Source organism: Myotis daubentonii, chromosome 2 (genome assembly GCF_963259705.1).
Source record: "Myotis daubentonii chromosome 2, mMyoDau2.1, whole genome shotgun sequence".
Taxonomy (NCBI): Eukaryota; Metazoa; Chordata; class Mammalia; order Chiroptera; family Vespertilionidae; genus Myotis; species Myotis daubentonii.
In genome coordinates, this window is record NC_081841.1 from 132,563,760 (window position 1) to 132,589,480 (window position 25,721).

The 25,721-nt window shown below is 44.1% G+C and overlaps 1 protein-coding gene across 10 annotated transcripts in view; it reads left to right on the top strand.

Moving 5' to 3' along the window:
- CAB39L (calcium binding protein 39 like) overlaps positions 1-24,601 on the top strand; it is a 159,561-nt gene extending 134,960 nt beyond the window's left edge. For all 10 annotated transcript variants that reach the window (XM_059684597.1, XM_059684599.1, XM_059684601.1 and 7 more), the window contains 2 exons: positions 1,893-2,036; positions 22,479-24,601. In XM_059684597.1, the coding sequence (XP_059540580.1) occupies positions 1,893-2,036; positions 22,479-22,658 (324 nt within the window). In that variant the 3' untranslated portion in view covers positions 22,659-24,601. The remainder of the gene's footprint in view (positions 1-1,892; positions 2,037-22,478) is intronic.
- Positions 24,602-25,721: the final 1,120 nt, after the last annotated feature.

Consider the following 25,721-nt stretch of genomic DNA (forward strand, 5'->3'; position numbering starts at 1 on the left):
TTAACAAAGAGAAAAGAGGAAAGACATTGAGTGTGATAGGCCAGGCAGCTGGGGTTGCCTGGTGGACAGTTAGAATGTGTGCATGGAGTTTAGGAAAGAAACTGAAACTAGAAATGTAGATTTGAGAGACACCTTCCCAGATGTTATAGTTGAAGCCATGGACTTAGATGAGACTGGGAAATAAAAGCTAAGTGATTCAAGTATATAGCTTGGAATGAATGAATGAATGAATGAATGAGAAAAAACAAGTATGCAACTTGGAAAATTCCTGCATATGTGGTGCCGAAGGAAGGCGAGTCAGTAATAGAGGCAGCAAAGGAATATGCTGCAAGGGGTAAGAAACCAGTATAATGAAATGGCCTTGAAATCAAAAGCAAAGAAAGTTTTCTGAAGAGTGTTCAGTTCGCTTTAGATGCTGCAGAGAGAGACTAAGGAAGATGAAGACCAATGATTTACATTCTTGCCATTCCATATGTATATGACTAACTGGTAACCACCTAACATGCAACTATGGTCATCATTTTCTGTTGAACAAACGTTACTTTTGTGCACTAAAATTACTTCAAGGTGTGTACTTCTCATTTGTTAAATACACAAAAGATGCATCGCAAGCAAAGTGGTTGTTCCCTGGCTGCCAAACACACAACATACGCACACACCCCTACATACACACCCCTACATACACACCTGGGGTTATGTTGCTAGACTGTATTATAAGACAGACAGTTTCATGTGCTTTCTCCTTCCATCCAGAACTTAAACATCTATGCAGTGTATTGCTATCCTGGGACATCCAGAAAATAGGAGAGTTGGAAAATAAATATATCACATATAAAATTACATTAAGGGTACACTTCAACTGCCTGGTTGCCAAAGCTTTAGGATGGCTACCACTACAGTGAGAATACAAGTTTATGAGATGGAGCAGCAGCACATTAAGCTGTGCTGTTAGAGTCTCTTCAACTGTTCCCACTTTTGGTATTTTTATTTTATTTTGAAGTGTCTTAGTCTGTTCTGGCTGCTATAACACAATACTGTAGACTGGGTGGCTTAAATAAGAAATATTTATTTCTTGTAGTTCTGGAGGCTGGAAAGTCCAAGATTAAGATGCCAGCAGTGAGAGACCTCTCTGGGGTCCCTTTCATAAGACCACCAGTCCCATTCACGATGTTTTTACCCTCATGTCCTAACCTCTTAGAGACACCTCCTCCTAATACCATCACGTTGGAGGTTAGAATTGCAACATGTAGATTTTGGAGAGGACACAAGTATTCAGTTCATAACATGGAGTAATGCTGCATTTGGGGAACTATTAATTTGTCACCAGAAAATGTTTTCCTTTACTTTTTTATAAAAGCGTGCTGCACATGTTAAACTTCATTTGGAGTCAGAATCAGTGATTTTTTTACTGGTTATATATCAGGGTTTGTAATAAAAATTTGGGGGAACATATAAATCACTTTACATAACCTATTTTCCCCCCAGTATGCTACTAGAGTACATTAATTTAGGTAATGGGGGTATAATTGTAGTCAATTTTGTTATTATCCTACCTCAAGATAACTTAAGCAATGAAAATAATAAATTAGTTTCTCGCTAGCTCTTGATTAGAGCTACAGAGTGAGCTTTTTAAAGCTGCAGCAATGATTGGCTTAAAAATAGATTCAGAAATGCACTAAGTATGGACTTTATAACAAAACTGTAAAAAGCTTAAAATAACTACTGCTTTCATGCCTATGCTTTAAGATGTGCTTAAGGACTCTCAGTTTTTTTCATGTCAACATTCTAAACTCACATTTATATTTTGTTTTTCAGTGGGAAGCAGTAAGGTGTATTTTGAATAAGATGGCTCTCAGATTATAGCATTGATATTTTGTTTTATTTGTTTATAGCTGCTGGGCGAACTGATCCTGGATAGACACAACTTTGCCATTATGACAAAGTACATCAGCAAGCCAGAGAACCTCAAACTGATGATGAACCTCCTTCGAGATAAAAGTCCCAATATTCAATTTGAAGCCTTTCATGTCTTTAAGGTAAAGTGTAAGCTACAGAAATAAAGTGGGCATTTGTTTTCCAGTTTCAAGTGGCAAACTCCCTACTTTTTATTCTCTTTTATACTTGAGAAAAAATTAAATAGGCAATCTTTTGTTTTGCATGACTTAGGTGAAATTTTAGAGTTATATTAATGAATGCCCATTTCTTTCTAAACGGTTTCTAACTAATCCATATCTCTAAATATTTTCTTTTTTTTATTAAGAAAATAGGTAGATACTGTTTCCTAAAAGTTACTAAAATAATCAGTGACTGAGCTAGAATGCAAATCCTGAGTGTGAGAATTTGAATGCTTTGCTTTCTGCCTTAAGTGTTTCTCTGAACCTTAAATGAAGCAATGAAGAAACACTTGCATACTACTCACTTTTTTTACTTATTCATAAATATTTTTGTAAATGCATTTTCCTATGAAAGAAAGCTACCCCTGGTAATACCTGCCATCTCTTCCTAATACTTTTTTCATTAGCATCCTATATAATAAAACCCTAATATGCAAATTGACCAAATGGTGAAATGACCAGCAGAACAGCTGGTCGCTATGATTCGCACTGACCACCAGGGGGCGACTGGAAGCGGCGTTGGGGGCCAGGGCCAGCCAGTGGGCAGTGCCAGGCTGCCGGCCAAGGCGGGTGCCAGCAGGAGCGCCCTGATCGCCACGCCCACCAGTCGTCCCACAGAGCAGCGCTGATCGCTGGCCAGGCCTAGGGACCCTGCCCAAATATTGGGAACAGTCTCTTAGATTTAAAAATTAAAACCTGGCAAGGCTACTCTAACGCTGAAAAAACAGGATGATGCAGTGATGACATACATGGACTCTGGCTTGCATATTTTGTGGTCACTACTGATTCTGACACTTACAACTGTGTGACAAAGCCAATTATTTAACTTCTCTCTGCTTCAGTTTTTCCACCCATAAGATGGGGAAAATGGTACTACTGCCTCAGGAGGATCATGTTATGTACTACTTTTTATAATCAGGGCAAAAAAATGTAGCTGCCCATACAACAGCAAGATGCCTTTCACCTGTATGAAAAGTATGGTCACTGGTGCATACAGCGTCCTAGATTGTGAGAGAGATGTCTGACTGCTGGTTTAGGCCTGTGGGGATCGGGTCTAAACCGGCAGTCGGACATCCCCCAAGGGCACAGGCTGGCCTGAGGGCCCCCTCCACCCCCCGCAAGTGCATGAATTTTGTGTCCTGGGCCTCTAATAAGTAATAAAATGGCCTCCTAGAAACTTTAGACAATAGATTTTTATAGATTATGGTTAATGAGAAAAATCTAATCTGTAATCCCATACTCCTAACTATTGTAAAGATTTTAGTAAATTTTATTTTCCTGTGCACATATTTGAAGGTTTTTTTTCCTACAGCTGTATTCACATTGTATACAAAATTCATATCCTGATTTTATCGCCGAATGCCATAACATCAGTAAACATTAATTCATTACCATTATATGTCATTTTTAGAGCTAGTAGTTTTATTGGTATCATAGTTTATCATTGGGTATATTTATTTTAGTTTCCTTAAATATTCCTACAGGCTAGGTGGGCTTTTTTTAGTCTTTATAATGTATGTTCATTAATTGAATTTATCAGTCTATACATGGACACATGGCAGTTTTTAAGATACTAGAGGCCCGGTGCACAAAATTCGTACATAGGTAGGGTCCCTAGGCCTGGCCAGCAATCAGGGCTGATCTATGGGGTGACCAGTGGGGCAATTGGGAGGAACCCCCTGCTGGCACCCACCTTGGCTGGTCTGGCGCCACCCACTCGCTGGCCCTGCCCCCCACTGCCACGGCTGGACGGGGCCTGCAGGCTGGGGGCACCGCTCCTGCATTGAGCATCTGCCCCCTGATGGTCAGTGCGTATCATAGCAACCGGTCGTTCCGCCAGTCATTCCACCATTCAGTCGATTTGCATATTAGGCTTTTATTATATAGGATTTAATTGTTGCTCTGAGAGGTAAAAAAAAGTTTTAATCCATCTTTCAGCCTCCAGATCTTCATTGTCCAGAAAGTCACTAGAGTAATTTAAACCCAAAATTAATTTATAAATTCCATTCAATTACATTCAGAATTCCAACAGGAATTTTCCTGGAACTTAACAAGCTAATTCAAATTATTAGCTTTGTTATTTTTGTGTGTTTTGGGGTTTTTTTTGTTATTTGTGTGTGTGTGTGTGTTTTTGTTACTGTTGATTGCTTTTTAAAAATTTATCTTTATTGTTGAAAGTATTACAGATGTCCCCTTTCCACCTCCCCCCCCCCATTGACCCCTTTCACAAGTAATGGCTTAGGATTATCGATGGTAATTTTGAAGAACAGATAGCGGAATCCTCCCTACCAGATTTTAAACTTATTATGCCCAGTCAAAATGGCAGAGTAGGAAAATGCTATGCTTGCCTCCTCCCGTGACCACATCAAAATTACAACTAAACTACAGAACAACCTTCATTGAGAACCACCTGAAATGTAGCGGAACAGAAATCCCATAACTAAGGGTATAAAAAAGAAGCCACATTGAGCCCAACCAGTGTGGCTCAGTGGTTGAACATGAACCCATGAACTAGGACAGTGGTCAGCAAACTGCAGCTCGGCAAACTGCGGCTCCTGAGCCACATGTGGCTCTTTGGCCCCTTGAGTGTGGCTCTTCCACAAAATACCGATTTCTGCACATAGGCCATGAAGTTTCAATCGCACTGTACGTGCGTGCCCGCACATGGTATTTTGTGGAAGAGCCACACTCAAGGGGCCAAAGAGCCACATGTGGCTCGCAAGCCGCAGTTTGCCGACCATGGAACTAGGAAGTTTGATTCCTGGTCAGGGCACATGCCTGGGTTGCGGGCTCAATCCCTAGTGGGGGATGTGCAGGAGGCAGCTGATCAATGGTTTTTCCTTCATCATTGATCTTTCTATATCTCTCTCCCTCTCCCTCTCTGAAATCAATGAAAATATATTAAAAAAGAAGCCACATTGAGACAAGTAGGAGGGGCCTTCGCACAGAATGGGCTGGTCCCAAACCCGTATGTGGCAGTTTTCTCAGTGTGAGAGGTCCCAGGCCCACATCATGCTTCCTAGCCCAGGGTTCCAGTGCAGGGAAGAGAGGTCCCCATAAATTCTAGCCGTGAAAACCAACAGGGACTGAGGCTGAGAGGATTCAATCTGGAGGGCTGCTGGAGTCCTAGGCATTCCTTTTAAAGGGCCTGCGCATGGACTTACTCGCTGATGAACTCAACAGCTCTGAGCTCCAGTGCTGGGATTGTGGCTGAAAAAGCACCAGGACATACTAGAGGAACTTAATTATCTGGCTCAGGGTGAGTGCCGGGGTCCAACCCCAGCAGGTCCAGGGGTTCCCAAAGGTGTGGACGGAGTCGGCGAAGAAGGAATGACACAGAGGCAGCGTTCAGGTGATCATCATAGCCGGGTTCTCTTGTCAGGGTCTCCAGCCAAGTTCTGGTCTGGATCTCCAGTGAAGTTCTGGTTCGGATCTCCAGCCAAGTTCTGTCTAGGATCTCTAGCCAGGTTCTGTAGCCATGTTCTCTTGCTAGGTTCTCCAGCCAGGTTCAGTCCAGGTTCTCCAGCCAGATTCAGTCCAGGTTCTCCAGCCAGGTTCAGTCACCAGGTTCTAGTCAGGTTCTCTTGCCAATTTCTATAGTCAGGTTCAGTCCAGGATCTTTTGCCATGTTCTCTCGTTAGGTTCTGTCTCTAGGTTCTGAGGCCAGTTTCTGTCCAGGATCTTTTGCCATGTTCTGTCTCTAGGTTCTGTGTAGGTTCTGGTCTAGGTTCTGTGCCTCTTGGTTCTGTCTTCTAAATTCTGTGTTCTAAGTTCTGACTTGTTACATCTGTATTTATACCAGTTGATTCAATCCTATCAGTCTCTATTACAAAGGTTAGGGCGTTTCTTATCTCCATTCCAGGGAGTAAAGATTATGTAGCTTAAGCATGATTGTTCGTAGTTAAAGTGATTAATTACCCGCCTGGCACTTAGTTAAGAGGTTTTATTCCCTCCCTAACTTCAGGGGAAAATCCCTACCTAGGGAAACAACCTTTCTCAGAGACCTTGGTTAAAACACATAGTGCCAAGAAGGTGAGCAAACATATTAAGAACAGTATGCCATATATGCCAGGTCCTTTGAAACAGCAAGGATGGACCGGCTCCCAGCAGGTGAGGACTGGAGAGGCGGCTTTCTTTCAGACAGATGTGCTGGCAGAGGCCATTGGTCCTTTGTTAAGCCCTCTCCCACCTAGCCTGCAGGCTCAGGCTGAAACCAAGTCTGAGTCTCCATCAACCCGGCTAAAACCATTTGCCCAGCCCTGGTGATTCCCCCACCCACCCAACTTGCTGGCCTACCTAGGCCACTTCCAGTGGCTTTTCCATACAAACAGCCTGTTATGGCTCATGCTTCGTACTTTACTAAATTCTCTCAAAGGTTCACAAACTTCAAATAAGCAGTATCTGGCCTCATTGTGCCCATACTTCTTACTAAGCAGCCCCAAGCCTGGCACAAGCACCAGCCATCTGCAGATCATATTAAGTGGCCCTGGGCAGGGCATAGGCAGTGCACCTGACCCCCTCCTAAGAGACCCCAGAACAAGCACACCCAGCGGCCAGCTTCAGACCACACAGAGCACCACCCAACCATCTCCACAAACAACACACCTAAAGGGTGGATTCAGAAGGCATCAGAGCCTTGCTGAAGGGAATCCTACTTTTCCGTAGAGTGAGGCCCTGCACAACAGCTCCTCCACTATAGTCATAGTCAGTCCTGAAAGTCAGTCCCTCTCACTGGCATGCCAATAGCAATCAAGGCTCAACTACAGCAGAAGGGCACACACAAACACAACCCACACAGGGAAACACCTGTGGTACCTGGCTCAGGTGACCAGGGAGGTTGCAACACTGGCATTACAGGACACCTACTACATAAGGCCACTCTACCAAAACTTGGAGACAGCTTTACCTAGCACAGGAAAAAACACAGGGAGGCAACCATAATGAGAGACAAACAAATGAAAGAACAGAACAAAACTTCAGAAAAAGAACTAAACAAAATGGAGACAAGCAATCTACCAGATGCAGAGTTCAAAACATTGGTTATAAGGATGCCCAATGAACTTAGGGGAATAGTAGAGGAAATCAGCGAGAACTTTAACAAAGACATAGGCAAAATGAAAATAGAGATAGGAAACATAAAAATAAACCAGTCAGAAATGAAGAATACATTAGAAGGAATCAACAATAGATTGGATGAATGAGTGTATTGAATCAACAATTTGAAAGACAAGGTAGCAGAAAACACACAATCAGAACAGCAAAAAGAAAACATAATCCAAAGACATGAGGATAGTTTAAGTAATCTCTGGGATATCAAGTATACCAACATTTGCATTATAGGGATACCAGAAAAAGAAGAGAGAGAGCAAGGGATTGAGAACCTATCGAAAGAAATAGTGACAGAAAATTTCCCCTAACCTGGCAAAGTAAATAGATATATGTCAGGAAGTGCAGAGTCCCAAACAAAAGGGGCCTACACCAAGATACACCATAATTAAAATGACAAAGGTTAAGCATAAAGAAAGAATCTTAAAAGCAGGAAGAAAAACCAGTTAGTGGCATATAAGGGAGCTCCCATAAAACTACCAGCTGATTTCTCAACAAAAACTTTGCAGGCCAAATGGGATTGACCAGAAATATTCAAAGTGATGAAAAGCAAAGACCTCTAACCAAGATTACTCTAGCCAGCAAAGCTATCATTTAATATTCAAGGACAGATAAAGAGCTTTCTAGACACAAAAAAGCTAAAGGAGGTTGTCACCACCAAATCAATATTGCAAGAAATGTTAAAGGGACTTCGTTAAGAAGAAAGAGATAAATATGAATAATTTTAACATTTGTCTCCAATCAAAGGACATATGATGTCTGAATGGATACGAAAATAAGACCCATATGTATGCTGCCTACAAGAGGCCCACTTCAAATCAAAAGACATGCAGGAATGAAAGTAAAGGAATGGAAAAAAATATTTTATGAAAATGGAAACAAAACGAAAAAGAGTGGGGTAGCAGCACTTATATCAGGCAAAATAGACTTTAAAACCCTGACCAAATAGCTCAGTTGATTAGAGCATCATCCTGATACACCAAGGTTGCAGGTTTGATCCTCATTCAGGGCACATATGAGTATCAACTAATGAATGTATAAATAAGTGGAACAACAAATTGTTTCTCTTTCTCTTTCTCTCTCTCTCTCTCTCTCTCTCTCTCTCTCTCTCTCTCTCTCTCTCTCCCCCCTCCTTTCTCCCTCCCTCCCACACCTTCCCCCCCTTCCCTTCCCTCCCTGTATAAAAAACTCAACTAATAAATAAAATTTTTTAAACAAAGGCTATAAGAGTCAAAGAAGAACCTAGCAATTTCACTTCTTGATATTTTTCTGAAGAAACCACAAACACTAATTGAAAAATTCATATGCATCCCTATGTTCATTGCAGCATTATTTACAGTAGCCAAGATATGGGAGCAACCTAAGTATCAAAAGATGAATGGATAAAGAAGTGGTACATATATTCAATGGAATATTACTCAGCCATAAAAAAAGAATCTTGCCATCTGCAACGACATAGATGGACCTACAGGGTATTATGTTAAGGGAAATAAGCCAGACTGAGAAAGACAAATGTCATATGATTTCACTTATTTGTGGAATCCAAAAAGCAAAATAAATGAACAAACAAAACAAACTAATAGGTACAGAAAACATTTTGATGGTTGCCAAATTGGAGATGGTTGGCTGGATGAGCGAAAAAGAGGAAGGGAATAAGGTGTGAAATTGTCAGTTATAAAAACAGTCACAGGGATGTAAAGTACAGGATTAAGAATATAGTCAATATTGTAATAACTGTACAGTGTCAGATGGGCACTAGACTTATTGGGGTGATCACTTTGTAAGTTATATAAATGTGTAGTCATTATGTTGTGTAGCTGAAACTAATATAATATTCTATGTTAACTGTAATTGAAAAATTAAAAATTATTTAAAAAATAAAACCTGAAATGCCAACAATAACAAAAAAACATACTATGAATTTGTAATAAATGAAGACAATATTGTATTGGCACAGAGATAGACAAATAGGACAACAAAACATAGTACCGAGCCCAGAAATAAACCTTAGTAAATATGAAACTTGATATTTGATAGTGGAAAGATTATAAAAAAAATCAGTGAAGAAAGGGTTCACTATTCAATAAGTGGTCTAAGGTAAAGGATTATCCATATAGAAAGTTCTATGCTCCATTATACTCAGAAATAAATTCTAGGTAAAGACCTACTACACTTGAAAAGCAAAATTTTTAAACTTTTAGATGAGAAAATAGGAGACTGTCTTTATGATTTTAGAGTGGGAAGAATTCCTTTAAGTGGAAAAAAAAATAATAAAACAATAGAAAATATTAATAAATTTGATCACATTAAAATTCAAAACTGATGAAAAACACATAAGCAGAGTGAAAAGACAGGATAGAATGTGATACATATCCTATCTAATAAAAGAAAATCATGGTAATTGGCGTACAACCGCTACCCTTCCCATTGGCTAATCAGTGAGATATGCAAATTAACTGCCAGCCAAGATGGCGGCCGGCAGCCAGGCAGCTTGAAACTAACATGAGGCTTGCTTGCTTCAGTGACGGAGGACTCCAACATTCCCCGCCTGCCTTGCAGGCCTCTGAGCCTGCAGTCTGAAACATTGTAACAAATATAGAAGATAAACAAAACCCCAGAAACCAGCTTTCAGAGAGCCGGGATCTCAGAGCTGGAGTTGATACAGTGTCTCGATTATAGAACCCAGCAGAGGCCTCAGAGCTGGAGCCAGAGCTAAAGCTGGCCCAGAATAAAAACAAAAAAGAAAAAAAGGAGCAGTTGGGAGCTTCAGTCACCTGCGAGCCTAAAAACAGCCCTCAGCCCCTCACCCAGACTGGCCAGGCACCCCAATGGGGACCCCCACCCTGAAGGGTGTGTGACAAGCTGCAAACAGCCATCATCCCCTCATCCAGGCTGGCCAGGAACCCCAGTGGGGACCCCCACCCTGGTCCAGGACACCCTTCAGGGCAAACCAGCTGGCCCCACCCATGCACCAGGCCTCTATCCTATATAGTAAAAGGGTAATATGCCCCCCAGCACCAGGATCAGCGGAGCCGCGAGGCCTCCCAGCACCAGTATCAGCATGACAGGGGGCAGCGCCCAAACCCCCTGATCGCCCTGCGGCTCTGTGTGTGACAGGGGGTGGGGCCACAACCTCCCTATGGGCCCTGCTCTGTTCCTGACAGGGGAAGGCGCCCCAACCTTCTGATCAGCCTTGCTCTGTGCGTGACAGGGGGGAGCTCACGAACCCCCTGATTGCCCTGCGGCTCTATGTGTGACAGGGTGTGGCACCCCAACACCCCCCCCACACACGGGCCCTGCTCTGTGTGTGACGGGGTAGAGCCATAACCTCCCCATCGGCCCTGCCCTGAGTGTGAGAGTGGTGGTGCCCCAACCCCCTGATCGGCCCTGCTCTGTGGGTGATAGAGGGTGGCGCCCCAACCCCCGCTCCCTCCACGGGCCCTGCTCTGCATGTGATGGGGTAGAACCATAACCTCCCCATCTGCCCTGCCCTGAGTGTGACAGTAGCGGCGCCCCAACCCCCTGATCCGCCCTGCTCTGTGTGTGACAGGGGGCGGTGCCCCAACTCCCCTATCAGCCCTACTCTGTGAGTGACAGGGGGGAGCTCCTCAACCCCCTGATGGGCCCTGCTCTGTGCGTGACAGGGGGGAGCTCCCCAACCCCCTGATCAGCCCTGCTCTGTGCGTGACAGGGGGCAGCGCCCCAACCCCCTGATCGGCCCTGCTCTGTGCGTGACAGGGGGTGGCGCCGCAACCTCCCCATCAACCCTGCCTTGAGTGTGACAGGGGGCGGTGCCCCAACCCCCCAATCGGCCCTACCCTGAGCATGACTGAGGGTGGCATTGCAACCTCCCAATCTGCCCTGCTCTGTGCATGACAGGGGGCGGCACCCCAACTCCCCAATCGGCCCTGCTCTGAGCCCAACCAGGGGCTGCACCTAGGGATTGGGCCTGCCCTCTGCCACCCGGGAGCAGGCCTAAGCCAGCAGGTCGTTATCTCCCGAGGGGTCCCAGACTGGGAGAGGGCACAGGCCGGGCTGAGGGACCCCCCTTCCCCCCCCCCCCCCGAATGCAGAAATTTTTGTGCACCGGGCCTCTAGTCCTATATAATAAAAGCCTAATATGCAAATTATCCCCTTGGGCGGTTGTTTGACAGGGAGTTTTACCGCTCACTATGACATGCGCTGACCACCAGGGGGTGGCGCGGAACATGGTGGGCGTTTGCAATGTGGCGCTGGCAGCAGGCTGCAGTGGAGGCGCTGCCGGCCCCAATGGGCCCCAGTGAGAGCGGAACCACAGCGGGATGGTGGAGCAGGTGAGCAGGTGGCGCCAGGCCTAAGCAGGTGCAAGCAGGGGCCCAATTGCCCCACCACTCACCCCGCAGGCGCTGAAGGAGCCGGGCAGGGGGCCCGGCCCAAACTGATAGCCCTGCAAATGGCAACCAGTGGCAGCGGCAGGGGTTGGGGCCACCTCCTGGCTCCCAGATGCTGAGGGATTCAGGCAGGGCAGGGGGGTGTCCCCGACTAATTGCCCCACAGGCAGGATGATGGAAAAGGTGAGGGGGTGGCACCAGGCCATGGTGGGGTGTCAGGCGGGGCTGCAAGGCTGGGGCTGCGAGCCTAGAGGAGCGAGCTGGGGCCCCAATCCCCGCAGGCTACCCCGAGGGACCCCACCCCGTGCATGAATTCGTGCACTGGGCCTCTAGTAACTTATAAAATAAGACAAACAGTTCAATAGAAAAATGGGCAAAGGATACAAGTTGATAATCACAGATGAGGAAACCTAATTGGCCAATAAGTAGTTGAAAATACTCATCTTACTAGTAATCATGGAAGTGGCCATTAAAATACTGATGAGATACCAGTTCACATTCTTTATATTGGCAAACATGTTTAAGTCTGACAATATCAAATTTTGGTAATGTTGAAGGCTGTGAGAACTCTCATACACTGTAAATTGGTACAACTACTTTGGAGAACAGTTTAGCAAAATTAAGAACTGAAAGTGTGCATAAGGAATCATGTACAAAAATGTTCATTGCAACATTGTTTAGAATGGTGTAAAATTAGAGAAAAAACATAAATGGCTGGGGAAATAAAAATTGTGGCATAGCCATATAACTGTATATATGAATGGGTTAAAATTAAGAGAGTTATATGAATCAGTGTGGATAAACCTCAGAAACATTGAATGGGAACAAACATTAAAAGGAGGTTATTTAAAGTTTGAAAACATGCAAAAACAATACCATATGTGGATTCAGTTATGCAGTTATAGTCTAAAAACCTGCAGGGGAGGGTTAGGGAAGAGAATGGTATCATGAAGAAGTGTCCAATAGACTTTAATTATATCTGTAATATTTTATTTTAAAAATTTCAATTATTCCTATACTCTTCTCTGTTATAATTATTTCATAAAAAATAAACACAAATTTGATGGAATAAAAATAGACTGCTGTGGACTAGAAAATGCCTATGTTGTATAAAATGATTGTCCCTCTTACGACCTTTTTGATGGTAAGACTGTATGTCATGTCATTCAGTTTCCATGGAATTTTAATATCTCATCCTAGAAGAGAGCAAGTTTTATATAATTATGCTAGAAATGCATAATTCATTGAGTGGCAAAATAGAAATAACCTACTTTCATCCTTTGAGATCAGAATTTGGATCATCTAATCATTGGACAGATTAGGCACATTTAAAAATAGTTGACTGCTTGTTTACTTGCATATGTGTATAACCCTAACCCTACCCTGTACCCCAACTATGCTCCTTCCACTGAGATGTGAACGGAATTGTTTACTTGTCAAAAATAGTATCTTATTATTTAGAAAAAGTAACAGCGAAGGCCTGGAGTTTTTTCACAGTCTTTATTGATAGTTTTTCCTCCAAAGCACCTTCCATAAGGTGCAGAAAATGTGGAACACATGATTAAAAATGTCTTTGCCAGATTATTAGCGTCTCATTTTCATTAACTTGCTGATAAGTTCAGGGACTGGAATAAGATGCCATTTCACATGTTCTCCTGTTGACAGCAGGATGGTGTGGTGGCAGCAGGAAAGAACTGGATGGAAGTCAGAGTCCCTAGGTTTTTGTTCTGACTCAGTTGCCAGCAGTGACTTTGGGCAAATCCATCTGGATCCATCATTTCCTCACTTACAGAATGAGTAACATTAAAGTCTAGGTCTAAGATACTAGGTTCAGGTGACCTTTGTCTCTGTCATCTGGCTCTCCCAGAGATGTGTCCATTACGAATGTAGGAATCAGCTATGAGCTAATCTTCCTTTCCCTTCTCTGTTAACCTCCTTAATGGCAAAGGACATGTTGCCACTTCCCACCAAACCTTGTAGGGGTGTGGATGGTCTGTGCCTTTTGACTCACCTCTCAGAGCTGCTGGAACTCGGGGATGACTCATGCCAAAATTTGTCCTAAGTGTACTGCTCTGTCACTCACATCCAAGCAGTTGGCCACAATAGCCATTTCTATGAAAACAAGAAGCTCTATCCTAGCTTATTCCAAAACTCAAAGGCCAGCTTGATAATTCATCTAAAAAAAAAAAAATACAGAACAAGAAACATCCTAGTTGAGAATAATTTTAATGTGTTCTTACTGAAAAGCATGCAGAATTAACATTAATTTGGTGAAAGACTAACCTTAAATTACCTACTTTCTGAAGGACCCATTTTTTAACAGGCCAACTTCCCCAGTCATGATGCACCAAATCTAAGTCTACTGATGGAGAAAGCGATTGAAACCAAATGAATGTAGGAGTCAGCTATGAGCTGAACCTATATTATAAAGATGTAATATGGAAATTGACCCTCACTCCATCACACTGTCACAAGATGGCTGTGCCCACAGCAGAGGCAGGGTTCCCGTAGCACAAGATGGCTGCACCCACAGCGGTGGTGGGGTTCCTGTAACGAGCTGGAATGAGCGATCAGCAGGGACCTGAGGCTGTGTGGTGCTGGGCCGGGGCAGGTGACCTGAGGCTACGCCCTCCCGCCCAGCGGAGCAGGAAGGGGACCTCAGGCCATGCCCCCTGCCTGGCGGGGTTTGACGGGAGACCTCAGGCCGCGCCCCTCCAGCTTGATGGGGCTTGACGGGGCACCTCAGGCCTCACCCCAGACCCGGCAGGGCTTGACGGTGGACCTCAGGCCGTGCCCCTGGCGCCAGGCTGGGGGACCTGAAGCCACATCCCCATGCCCTGGCGCCAGGCTGGCGGACCTGAGGCTGCGCCCCCTACCCAGCAGGGCTTGACAGAGGTGGGGCCGACCAGGTCTGGATCTCGCCCAATGGGGGTGGGGCCGGCTGGGTCTGGGTCTTGCGCGATTTCGAGGTTCACACAGGTGGGCAGGGACTTGATTCTGGATCCTGCAGGGTACCCCAGACTCTGACAGGAGGAAGATTTTCATATACATTTTACTAATTTTCTTTCATCTCTGACACTTCTATTATAGAGAAAGGGCAAAAAACAATATTAAAGTATTTCCTCTAATTAATTCACTTTTAATGTGCACAAATTTTGTGCACCAGGCCACTAGTTTAATAATAATACTTTTTCTAAAAATTTTAATAGTACACTGAAAAAGTGTTTATATCAACTAATGTTTCATCAACTATTTTAACTAGTGTCAAAATAATCTAAATATTGTATTCATTTGGGAAGGTGAACCTTTAGAATAAATAGGTCTTATTCTACACTTGCACAGATGAAATTTTCTTTTTAACAACTTCTATGTAACTATAACAAGAGCCCCAATTTCAAATCCATGTACAAAGCACTCCAGGCTTACAGCATGCATTACAGACGGTAAGGTTCATAAAGGAGAAAACTAGCTTCCAATATTCTAGCACAAATTCCTCTTGGCAAAATAGAACTTGAATAGAATGAATGAATATGTGTGTAAAATAAGAATTTTTTGTTTTTCATTTTAAAAAGTACTCAGGCTTAAAATATTCTTAGTTTTCTGAAATATTTGAATTGTGGTCATGATATTTGTCTTTCTCCATAAGTCGCATTTCTGAAACATGTTGTGTGAATTTTTAAAAATATATTTTATTGATTTTTTACAGAGATAGGAAGGGAGAGGGATAGGGAGTTAGAAACATCAATGAGAGAGAAACATTGATCAGTTGCCTCCTGCACACCTCCTACTGGGGATGTGCCCACAACCATGGTAAATGCCCTTGACCAGAATCGAACCTGGGACCTTTCAGTCCACAGGCCAACGCTCTGTCCACTGAGCCAAACCGGTTAGGGCCATGTTGTGTAAATTAAGGGATACAGACAATAAGACTGCATTCTAAAAAGAAAAGTCACAAGTAGTTTCATTTGTATAACTTTTGGGGGGATTGAAAATAGCATTTAAAAATGGGTGCAGCAGAGAGAACCAATAAATGCTCTATCTTGAACATATATTCAAATGATTTGGTTTTGCCCTGGCCGGTGTGCTTGGTGGTTAGAGTGTGTCCTTGACAACCCGCGCCCCCCCGCCCCTCCCACACACACACACCAAAAGGTCTCAGGTTTGATTCCTGGTCAAGATCACTCCCTCCCTCTCTTCTATTCTCTCTAAAAAATCAATGGAGAAAGTATCCTTGGGTGAGGGTAACAAAACAGAAAAAGTTTTGGTTTCCCAGTCCTTGATTTAGAAGTGCATTCCTTATGAAATGGTTCATCTCAAGCCTTGACCAGGGCCCTTCAGTATCCCAGCTGCCCTGAAGGAGTCCTGCAGTATTGCATTAGTTGCCTCAAATTAGCATCTACCTTTAGAGGCAGCGGAGTTCAGAACCCATACAAAATAAAAATAAGGAAAAATTTTAAACTTGAAAACAAATGTAACCATTTTAGGTCTATTGTACAGTATATGGATTGAATGGAGTTGATCCAATGATGCCTGTATGCAAATTCCAACACATTTTACATTTATTTCAGATTGATACAGAGAAGCTTAGTTTGCCCAGTATATGTAATGTTCTTCTTAAAAAGAAAGACTGTTAGGAGTTACTTACGTAGTTACCACAAATGCCAGACTATTTCTTTCTTTGTTGTTGTTAATCCTCACTCAAGGATATTTTTCCATTGATTTCTTAGAGAAAGTGGAAGGGATGGGGAGAGACTGAGAAAGAGAAACATCGATGTGAGAGAGACACATTGATTGGTTGCCCCCCGAACGCCCCCTGCCCCCGCCCCACCCCAGGGGTGGAGATCAAGACTGCACCTGAGTTTTGACCAGAATTGAACCTGGGACCCTTCAGTCTGTGGGCTGATGCTCTCTCCACTGAGCCAAACCAGCTAGGGCGATGCCAGACAATTTCTAGCTAAACCTTCACAGCGTGGTAATTAGAAGAGCCACAGTGGGCTCCAGTATGTGACTTCCTAGCGTACTAATACATCAGGCATTTTGTGTCACATTGTAAATGTCACTTTTTTAAGTAAGTAACAATTGTAGCTCATTGTAGTAAAATTCACATAACAAAATTCACCATTTAAGTGTACAATTCAGTGACATTTAGTCTATTTCCAGTGTTATGCAGCTATCACCACTATCTAGTTAGAACAGCTTCATCACCAAAAAGGAAACCCTGTACATATATTAAACAATTACTCCTCATTTGGCCTTACCTCCAGCCCTGGCAACCACTAATCTGCTTTCAATCTCTATGGATTTGCCTATTCCAGATATTTTGTATAAATGGAATTTCACAATATATGGCCTTTTGTGCCTGGTTTCTTTCATTAGCATCTCTTCAAGGTTCATCCATGTTGTAAGGTAATCAGTACTACATTCCTTTTTATGGCCTAATAATATTCCATTGTATGAATATATCACAATTTGTTTATCCATTCTTTAGTTGATGGACTTTGGGCTATTGTGAATAGTGCTGCTGTGAACATTCTTGTCCAAGTTTTTGTTTGAACAAATGTTTTCAATTCTTCGGGTATGTACTCAGGAATGTAATTGCTCAGTGTTGTGGTAATTCACACAGAGGCTACACCATTTACATTCCCACCAATAATGTTCAGGGCTCCGGTTTCTCCTCTTCCTCACCAACACTTGTTATTGTCAGTTTTAAAAACTGTAGCTGGCCTAGTGGGCGTGAAGTGACATCTGTGGTTTTGATTTGCATTTCACTAGTGACTAATGATGATGAACACCTTTTCATGTGCTTATTGGCCATTTGTATATCTTCTTTGGAGAGAAGTGTCTATTCAAGTCCTGTGCCCCTTTGTAAAAAGGCTTGTTTTTTGTTGTTGTTGTTAATTCTCACCTGAGGATATTTTTCCATTAATTTTTAGAGAGAGGGGAAGAGACAGAGAGAAACATTGATGTGAGAGAGACGCATCGATTGGTTGCCTCCCACGCATGCCCCAACTGTGGCCTGAAATAGAGCTTATAACCGGGTATGTGCCCTTGACTGGAATCGGACCTGGGACCCTTCAGTCTGTGGGCCAACGCTCTACCTACTGAGCCAAATCAGCCTCAGTGCTTGTTTGCATTTTTGTTGTTGACTTATAAGAGTTCTTTATTGTATTTCGGATGCTAGACACTTATATATGACTAGAGGCCTGGTGCACAAAAATTTGTGCACTCGGGAGAGGAGGTGGGGTTCCCTCAGCCTGGCCTGTGCCCTCTCACAGTCTGGGACCCCTCGGGAGATAACAACCTGCTGGCTTAGGCCTGCTCCCGGGTGACAGAGGGCAGGCCCAATCCCTAGGTGCAGCCCCTGGTCGGGTTCAGAGCAGGGCCGATTGGGGAGTTGGGGCGCCGCCCCCTGTCATGCACAGAGCAGGGCAGATTGGGAGGTTGCGATGCCACCCTCAGTCACGCTCAGAGTAGGGCCTAAGGGGGGTTGGGGCACCGCCCCCTGTTACACTCAAGGCAGGGTTGACGGGGAGGTTGCGGCGCCACCCCCTGTCATGCACAGAGCAGGGTCCATCAGGGGGTTGGGGAGCTCCCCCCTGTCATGCACAGAGCAGGGCGGATCAAGGGATTGGGGCGCCACCCTCTATCACCCACATAGCAGGGCCGATCAGGGGGTTGGGGCCCTGCCACTGTCACACTCAGGGCAGGGCCGATGGGGAGGTTATGGCTCTACCCCATCACACACAGAGCAGGGCCCGTGGAGAGTGGGTTGGGGCGCCGCCCTCTATCACCCACAGAGCAGGGCTGATCAGGGGGTTGGGGCACCGCCACTCTCACACTCAGGGCAGGGCAGATGGGGAGGTTATGGCTCTACCCTGTCACACACAGAGCAGGGCCCGTGGGGGGTGGGGGGATTGGGGCGCCGCACCCTGTCACACACAGAGCAGGGACGATCAGGGGGTTGGGACGCCGCACCCAGTCACACACAGAGCCGCAGGGCGATCAGGGGGTTGGGGAGCTCCCCCCATCAGGCACAGAGCAGGGCTGGTCAGGGGGTTGGGGCGCCTTCTCCTGTCACGAACAGAGCAGGGCGGATAGGGAGGTTGTGGCCCCGCCCCCGTCACACACAGAGCCATAGGGCGATCAGGGGGTTTGGGCGCTGCCCCCTGTCACACTGATCCCGGTGGCCGGAGGCCTCTCAGCTCCGCTGATCCTGGTGCTGGGAGGCCTTGCGGCTCCGCTGATCCCGGTGCTGGGAGGCATATTACCCTTTTACTATATAGGATAGAGGCCTGGTGCATGGGTGGGGGCCAGCTGGTTTGCCCTGAAGGGTGTCCTGGATCAGGGTGGGGGTCCCCACTGGGGTGCCTGGCCAGCCTGGGTGAGGGGATGATGGCTGTTTGCAGCTGGTCACACACCCTTCAGGGTGGGGGTCCCCACTGGGGTGCCTGGCCAGTCTGGGTGAGGGGCTGAGGGCTGTTTTCAGGCTGGCGGGTGACTGAAGCTCCCAACTGCTCCTTTTTGCCTTTTTTTTTTTATTCTGGGCTAGCTTTAGCTCTGCTCCAGCTCTGAGGCCTCTGCTGCTGAAAGCAGGTATCTGGTTTGTTTGGGTTCTATAATCAAAACACTGTATCAGCTCCAGCTCTGAGATCCCAGTGGGCTGAAAGCAGGTTTCTGGGGTTTTGTTTAGCTTCTATATTTGTAACAATGTTTCAAACTGCAAGCTCAGAGGCCAGCAAGGCAGGCGGGGAACGTTGGTTTCCTCCGTCACTGAAGCAAGCAAGCCTCATATTACCTTCAAGCTGCCTGGCTGCTGGCTGCCATCTTGGCTGGCAGTTAATTTGCATATCGCCCTGATTAGCCAATGGGAAGGGTAGCGGACGTACGCTAATTACCATGTTTCTGTTTTATTAGATAGGATTTGCAGGTATCTTCTCCCATTCTATGCTCTTTTTCTTTTTTTTTAATATATTTTATTGACTTTTTACAGAGAGGAAGGGAGAGAGAGATAGAGAGTTAGAAACATCGATGGGAGAGAAACATCGATCAGCCGCCTCCTGCACATTCCCCACTGGGGATGTGCCCGCAACCCAGGTACATGCCCTTGACCGGAATCGAACCCGGGACCTTTCAGTCCGCAGGCCGACGCTCTATCCACTGAGCCAAACCGGTTTCGGCCCATTCTATGCTCTTGATAGTGTCCTGTGATATACAAATTTTTAAATTTTGGTGTTCAGTTTATTTTTTCTTTTGTTGCTCTTGCTTTTGGTCATAGCTAAAAAACATTGTCAAATCCAAGGTCATAAAGTTGTACCCCTATATTTTCCTCTAAAAATTTTATTAACTCTTATATTTAGGTCTTTGATTGATTTTGAGTTACTTTTTACTTATGGTGTGAGGTAAGGGCCCAACTTCATTGTTTGATGTGTGGATATCCAGTTGTCCCATGTTGAAAGTTTTAGGTTGTTTTAATGAATAGATGTTGGATTTTGTTGAATACTTTTTTATATCAAGTGAAATGATCATGTGGTTTCTTTCATTGTATTAATATGATATATTCGATTCCTAGAGCTATAGTAACAAAATACCATAGGCTGAGTGGCTTAAAGCAGCAGAAAGTTATTTTCTCTCAGTTCTGGAGACCACAGTCTAACATCAAGGATCAGCAGAGTTGCTTCCTTTGGGAGGCTCAGGGAACATGCATGCTATGTCTGTCTCCTACTACTGCTAGTTCCCAGCAGTCCTTGGCATTCTTTGGCTTATTTTGTAACTCCAATCTCTGTGTTTATTTTCACATGGCATTTTCTCTCTACATCCCTGTGTCTCTGTGTCCAAATTTCCCTCTTCTTAAAAGTTATCGGGTTAGGGGCCACCCTAATCCACTGTGACCTCATCTTAATTTGATTACATCCCTATTTCCAAATAAGGTCACATTCACAAATACTGAGGGTTGGGACTTGAACATTCATCTTTGGAGGGGACTTTTCACCTTTGCCATTTTTTTAGTTCAACCTAGTACATGTGGTATATTACATTGATTTTATTATGTTAAGCCAACCTTGGGTTTCTGGAATAAATTCTAGTTGGCCATGGCATATCATCCTTTTTCATATGATGATAGACTTAATTTGCTTGTATGTTGTTGAGAGTTTTTGCATCTTTATTCATAAAGGATATTGGTCTGTTGTTTTCTTGTGATATCTTTATCTGGTTTTGGTATCAGAGTATTGCTGGCCTCATAGAATGAGTTAAGAAGTATTCCCTTCTGTTTTATTTTTTGGAGAATTTTTAAATGAATTAGTGTTAATTCTTTAAAATTTTGTAGAATTTACCAGTAAAATTGCCTGGTCATAGGCTTTCTTTATCAGGAGGGTTTTGATTACTGATTCAATCTCCTTATAGAATTTTTTAAAAAGTATAGAAGAATAATATGAATAATTGTACATCAAAAAATTAGATAACCTAGATGAAATGGGCAAATTACCAAAGAATAAATAGAAAATATGATTCATGGACTAGCTCTCATGTCACCTACACCAGCGGTTGCCAACCGGTGATCCGCGGACCACTGGTGGTCCATGAGGTCTGAAAGGTTGGCGACCGCTGACCTATACCATGAGCCTTTCCTGTTCCAAACGCAGAAATCTAATGTAATCTCCCCCTCCTTTGAATCTCTGCAGTCTTTCAGAACCGCATTGGTTCTTATCTTTTTAAAAGATTTATATTTTTATTGATTTCAGAGAGGAAGGGAGAGGGAGAGAGAGAAACATCAGTGATGAGAGAGAATCATTGATCAGCGGCCTCCTGCATGCCCTACCCTGAGGATCGAGCTCACAACCCAGGCATGTGTCCTGACCTGGAATTGAACCATGACCTCCTGGTTTATAGGTTGATGCTCAACCACTGAGCCATACTGGCCGGGTGGTTCATAAAATCTTTGTGTAGTTTTCTCCCTCCCCATAACTGCTGGGTTGGGGGATCCTTTAGGGCTCAACCTTGTGGTCCCCACTGTCATAGCAATCCTATTCCTAGCGGGTTGAGAGTAGAGTGCACTGTTGGAGGTACAGGATGTGGAGGCAGGGGCTGAGGGGCTGGCGGTGAAACACTGCATTTTTAAGTGTGAGGGAACATGAGAGAGCCCAGAGAGCTATAGAGGAGTTGCTACCTTTATGGGTATTCTGGTCATGTAGTCATATATGTAGCATCTAACAAGGAAGTATGTCCATTGCAAAATATTGTACCAATTAATATTGTAGTTTTGAGTGATTGTGTCTTACTATTATAGTTTTTGCTGCCTTTTATAGTATACCTAAATTATTTGTCCAGGATCACAGTTTCAACCAGGAGTACATATAAGACTCTTTGTGGAACTTTATAAAAATACAGAATGCCAGACCTGCAGCCCAGATCTGCTGAGCTAGAATCTCTGGGAGAAAGGGCCTGGGCAGTTGTAAATTATAAATGTCCACATACACAAGAAAACAGTGGTGACCTCTGGGAGAGGGAAGGTGAGAGGAAGACTTTACACCTTTGCCCTTTTTAAATTTTAAGCCAGATGAGTATATTACATATTAAGTATATTAAATATATTATATATTGGATATATTGTGTTAAATACATGTTGAATATATTATTGTTGATATGTAATTATATACTTAATTATAACTTAAATATATAATTATAGCATATAATTTTAAATATATCAAATATAGTTTTATGTAATGTATGGGAAATGGGTATGAATGGGGAATTACTGATTTTCCTTAATAAAGGAAGTATGACCCAGGCTTTCTATGTTATACTAACACAGGTGCCACATGATCAAGTGGGATCCATGCTGTCCCTGGCGTGCATTGCTTATCTCCATATCTGTTACTTTATGTTTCAGGTATTTGTGGCCAGTCCTCACAAAACACAGCCTATTGTGGAGATTCTGTTAAAAAATCAACCCAAACTCATTGAGTTTCTGAGCAGCTTCCAAAAAGAAAGGACGGACGATGAGCAGTTCACTGATGAGAAGAACTACTTGATTAAACAGATTCGCGACTTGAAGAAAACGGCCCCTTGAAGCCTCACCCAGTTCCTGGCTAGTCACCGTCTCGTGAGAGGTGCCTATTTTTCTCAGTTTATTGTTCAGTGTAGATGGAATATAAACATTTGAATGAAAAGAAACTAACCTAGAACTATATATTCAGTTTAATCAAGTCTGTGATTATGTGAAATCAGAGCCATTAATGAAAGCAATTGTAATTTTTTGTTGATGAAAAGCAGCCCTGAGCTCTCAGTCCCTATGAACCCCTAAGGACGAGCCCAAGTCATGGGTCACTGAATCCTCAAAGACGGTGGAATTCTCAGGGGAGCTGGGCCTGGGCAGAAGGCACAAGAGTGTTTGACTTACCTGCACTTGGGCTAATTCCTTAAGGCACTGACAGGTCTGAGAAAATAAGATCCATGTTTTCAGTCACTACGTATTGTTGTTCCCTGCCCATGTCTTTTAACTCTAATTGGTGGTTCCTGACTTCCTAGGAAATCGATGCCCACCCCCTGCTCAGCCCTCCTTTCGGCTCACTGTCCCACATTCCATCACGAGGGATGTCCTCAGCACTCCTGACTCCTGGCACCCCTCCTCCCGCCCTCCCCCCCTCCCCAACACACACTCCACCTGCAGTAGGGATAGCTCAGAACCAAGGATTTCCAAGGGCACAGGGGCATAGCAGACCTGGGTGGTATGACCTGCTCACTTGAAAACTCAGAACAGGTGATTCAAAACCACAGTTCTAGCTATAGTCATGGATGTTTCACACTGACTTCCATGGCGTTCATGAACGTTTGGAATATTTCATTCATAATTATCATGGGGAAAATGTTTTGTGGTGAAAGTGTTTCAGAGCAGGAATCATTGCATTAGGATGCCTAGAATGTACAAAGCCATGAGTCCAGAGGGTCACACAGGTCTTTAAACCACTTTTATAAATAAAGGAACATTGTCATTGGGAGTGCAGATGATTAATGTATAAAAAAGTGTCAAATGACTAAAAAATTGTTCTGTTTATTTTCTAATAAGCTGTCACTCTTAATTTCCTATTAAAATATTCAGATATTCAGTGAAAAGGTAGAAAAAGTGTAAAATGTTGGTCCCAAGTACTCTCTTGCAGTTTCCAAATCACGAGTTATTGTTTTCTGTAGGAACCTTTACTTCTTACAATATTGGGTGTTGTGTTCTTCAACCAGATGTTTCTCCACCCAGAGAGGGATACATCCCTCTCCAGGCTCATGCCATCTGTAGACTTGGCATCTGAAGAAGTACCTGGCAGGGTTTCACCCTCCTTGGCTGGGACTCAGGTTCCTGTTCTGTGTGCAGCGTGGAACCCTGAGGCGGATGGTGTGGGCCCTGGGGGGCCTTCTGGCAGCAGCTCTGGCCAATGCTGGCGTGGGAGGGTCAGCCAGCAGCCCATCTGATGCCCTTCATTCTTTAGTCTAATTACGTGTATAACATTCCCAGACAGTCTGAAGTCTATTAGAGTTTGTCTTTTCTGGTTTTGCTTATTTGATTAGAAGAGATGAGTGTAAATATATTTTTAAAAGCAAAGGCACAATAACCATTGGAAATTTACTTGGTTGCTTAAATACTGTCCCACAACATCATGGGACACATGTTTTCAGTTGCAAATAAAGGCCTTGGTTTAATCCTTTTTGATAAGTAAAACATTTTATTTTCTCTGGGTTTGAATTAGCTCTTACCTAGCAACCCCTTATCCTAGTTTGGTACCTCTCAAATAAAACTGGGCTTAAGAGACAATAAGTGAAGTAGCTGGGGCTTTGTTGCAATACAGATTTGTAAATTATTAATGTGAAAGAGGGAGCCAGAAGCTCACAGCCAATATATACTTGCACAGAATTCACTGTAAATATTGTGAGAATTGAATTTTGAAAGGTCATATTTAATAAACTATTTCAAAAGCACACATTTAAAATAAAGGCTGACTAAATAAAAAGGTCCTGCATGCTCCATGGTTGGTTTGCGTGTCCTGTGTCTGTGTCTTCTCAGCACCTTAAATAGGAAAGCCCCAGGGGGAGCAGGGGCGGCCTCCTGGTGGGGTGGGCTCTGGAGGCCCCGCACCGTCATCCTGGGCACTGCACTGTCCGCGCCATCTGTCCGTGGTGCTAACTACCATTAACCGAGCGCCGCTTCCAGGCACTGCACATACACATCACATTATTGCTGCCTCACGACAGCCAGAGTCATTCCCACCTTATATTTGAGGAAACTGAGGCTCCGATCAGCTTAACGATCCCAGACAGCGTGGGCTGGACCTGGAAGACAAACCTACAGTGGCCTGAAGCCAAACTGCTGCTCTTCCCTCTCTCATCCTCAAGGCTGAGAACTAGGGACCGTCTAGCCCAGGGGTGGGCAAACTTTTTGACTCGAGGGCCACGGTGGGTTCTTAAACTGGACCGGAGGGCCGGAACAAAAGCATGGATGGAGTGTTTGTGTGAACTAATATAAATTCAAAGTAAACATCATTACATAAAAGGGTACGGTCTTTTTTTTTTTTAGTTTTATTCATTTCAAATGGGCCGGATCCGGCCCGCAGGCCGTAGTTTGCCCACGGCTGAGCATGTCAGGAACTATGTGCCTTGCCCGACTGCTGCCCGGGGGGTGTCTGGGGTTAAGGTCCTAGCGTGAAGCCAGCAGGAGTTGAGATCATAATGTTCTTGGACGAGGCTCTCGGCTGAAGCCAGGCATCTGCCCAAACGTTAGGATTACCCTTGGAGAAAAGGCCAAGTGGCCCTCAGCTCTTATCCAGCTGTTCCTGGCTGCCAGCCCCCACAGGTCCATATCCGTGGAGGACTCTGGGGGGAAACAGGTGCTGGGCAGGGAACAGGTGCCAAAACTCTGTCACTAGCCAAACCGGTTTGCTCTGAGCCAGTGTGCAGCCTGGAAATTTCACAAGACCCGGAAGTGATTGTAAAAATGTGAAGGAAAATGAAATAGAAAAATTGCTAGAATTTTTTAAATAAGAAAGACAGCGGTTTCAAAACAGATTTACGGATTTTTCTAGACTATTGTATTAAAAGAAATTAAGATTTTTATATATTTTACATGTCTTTTCTGTTGTATTCTGGCGTG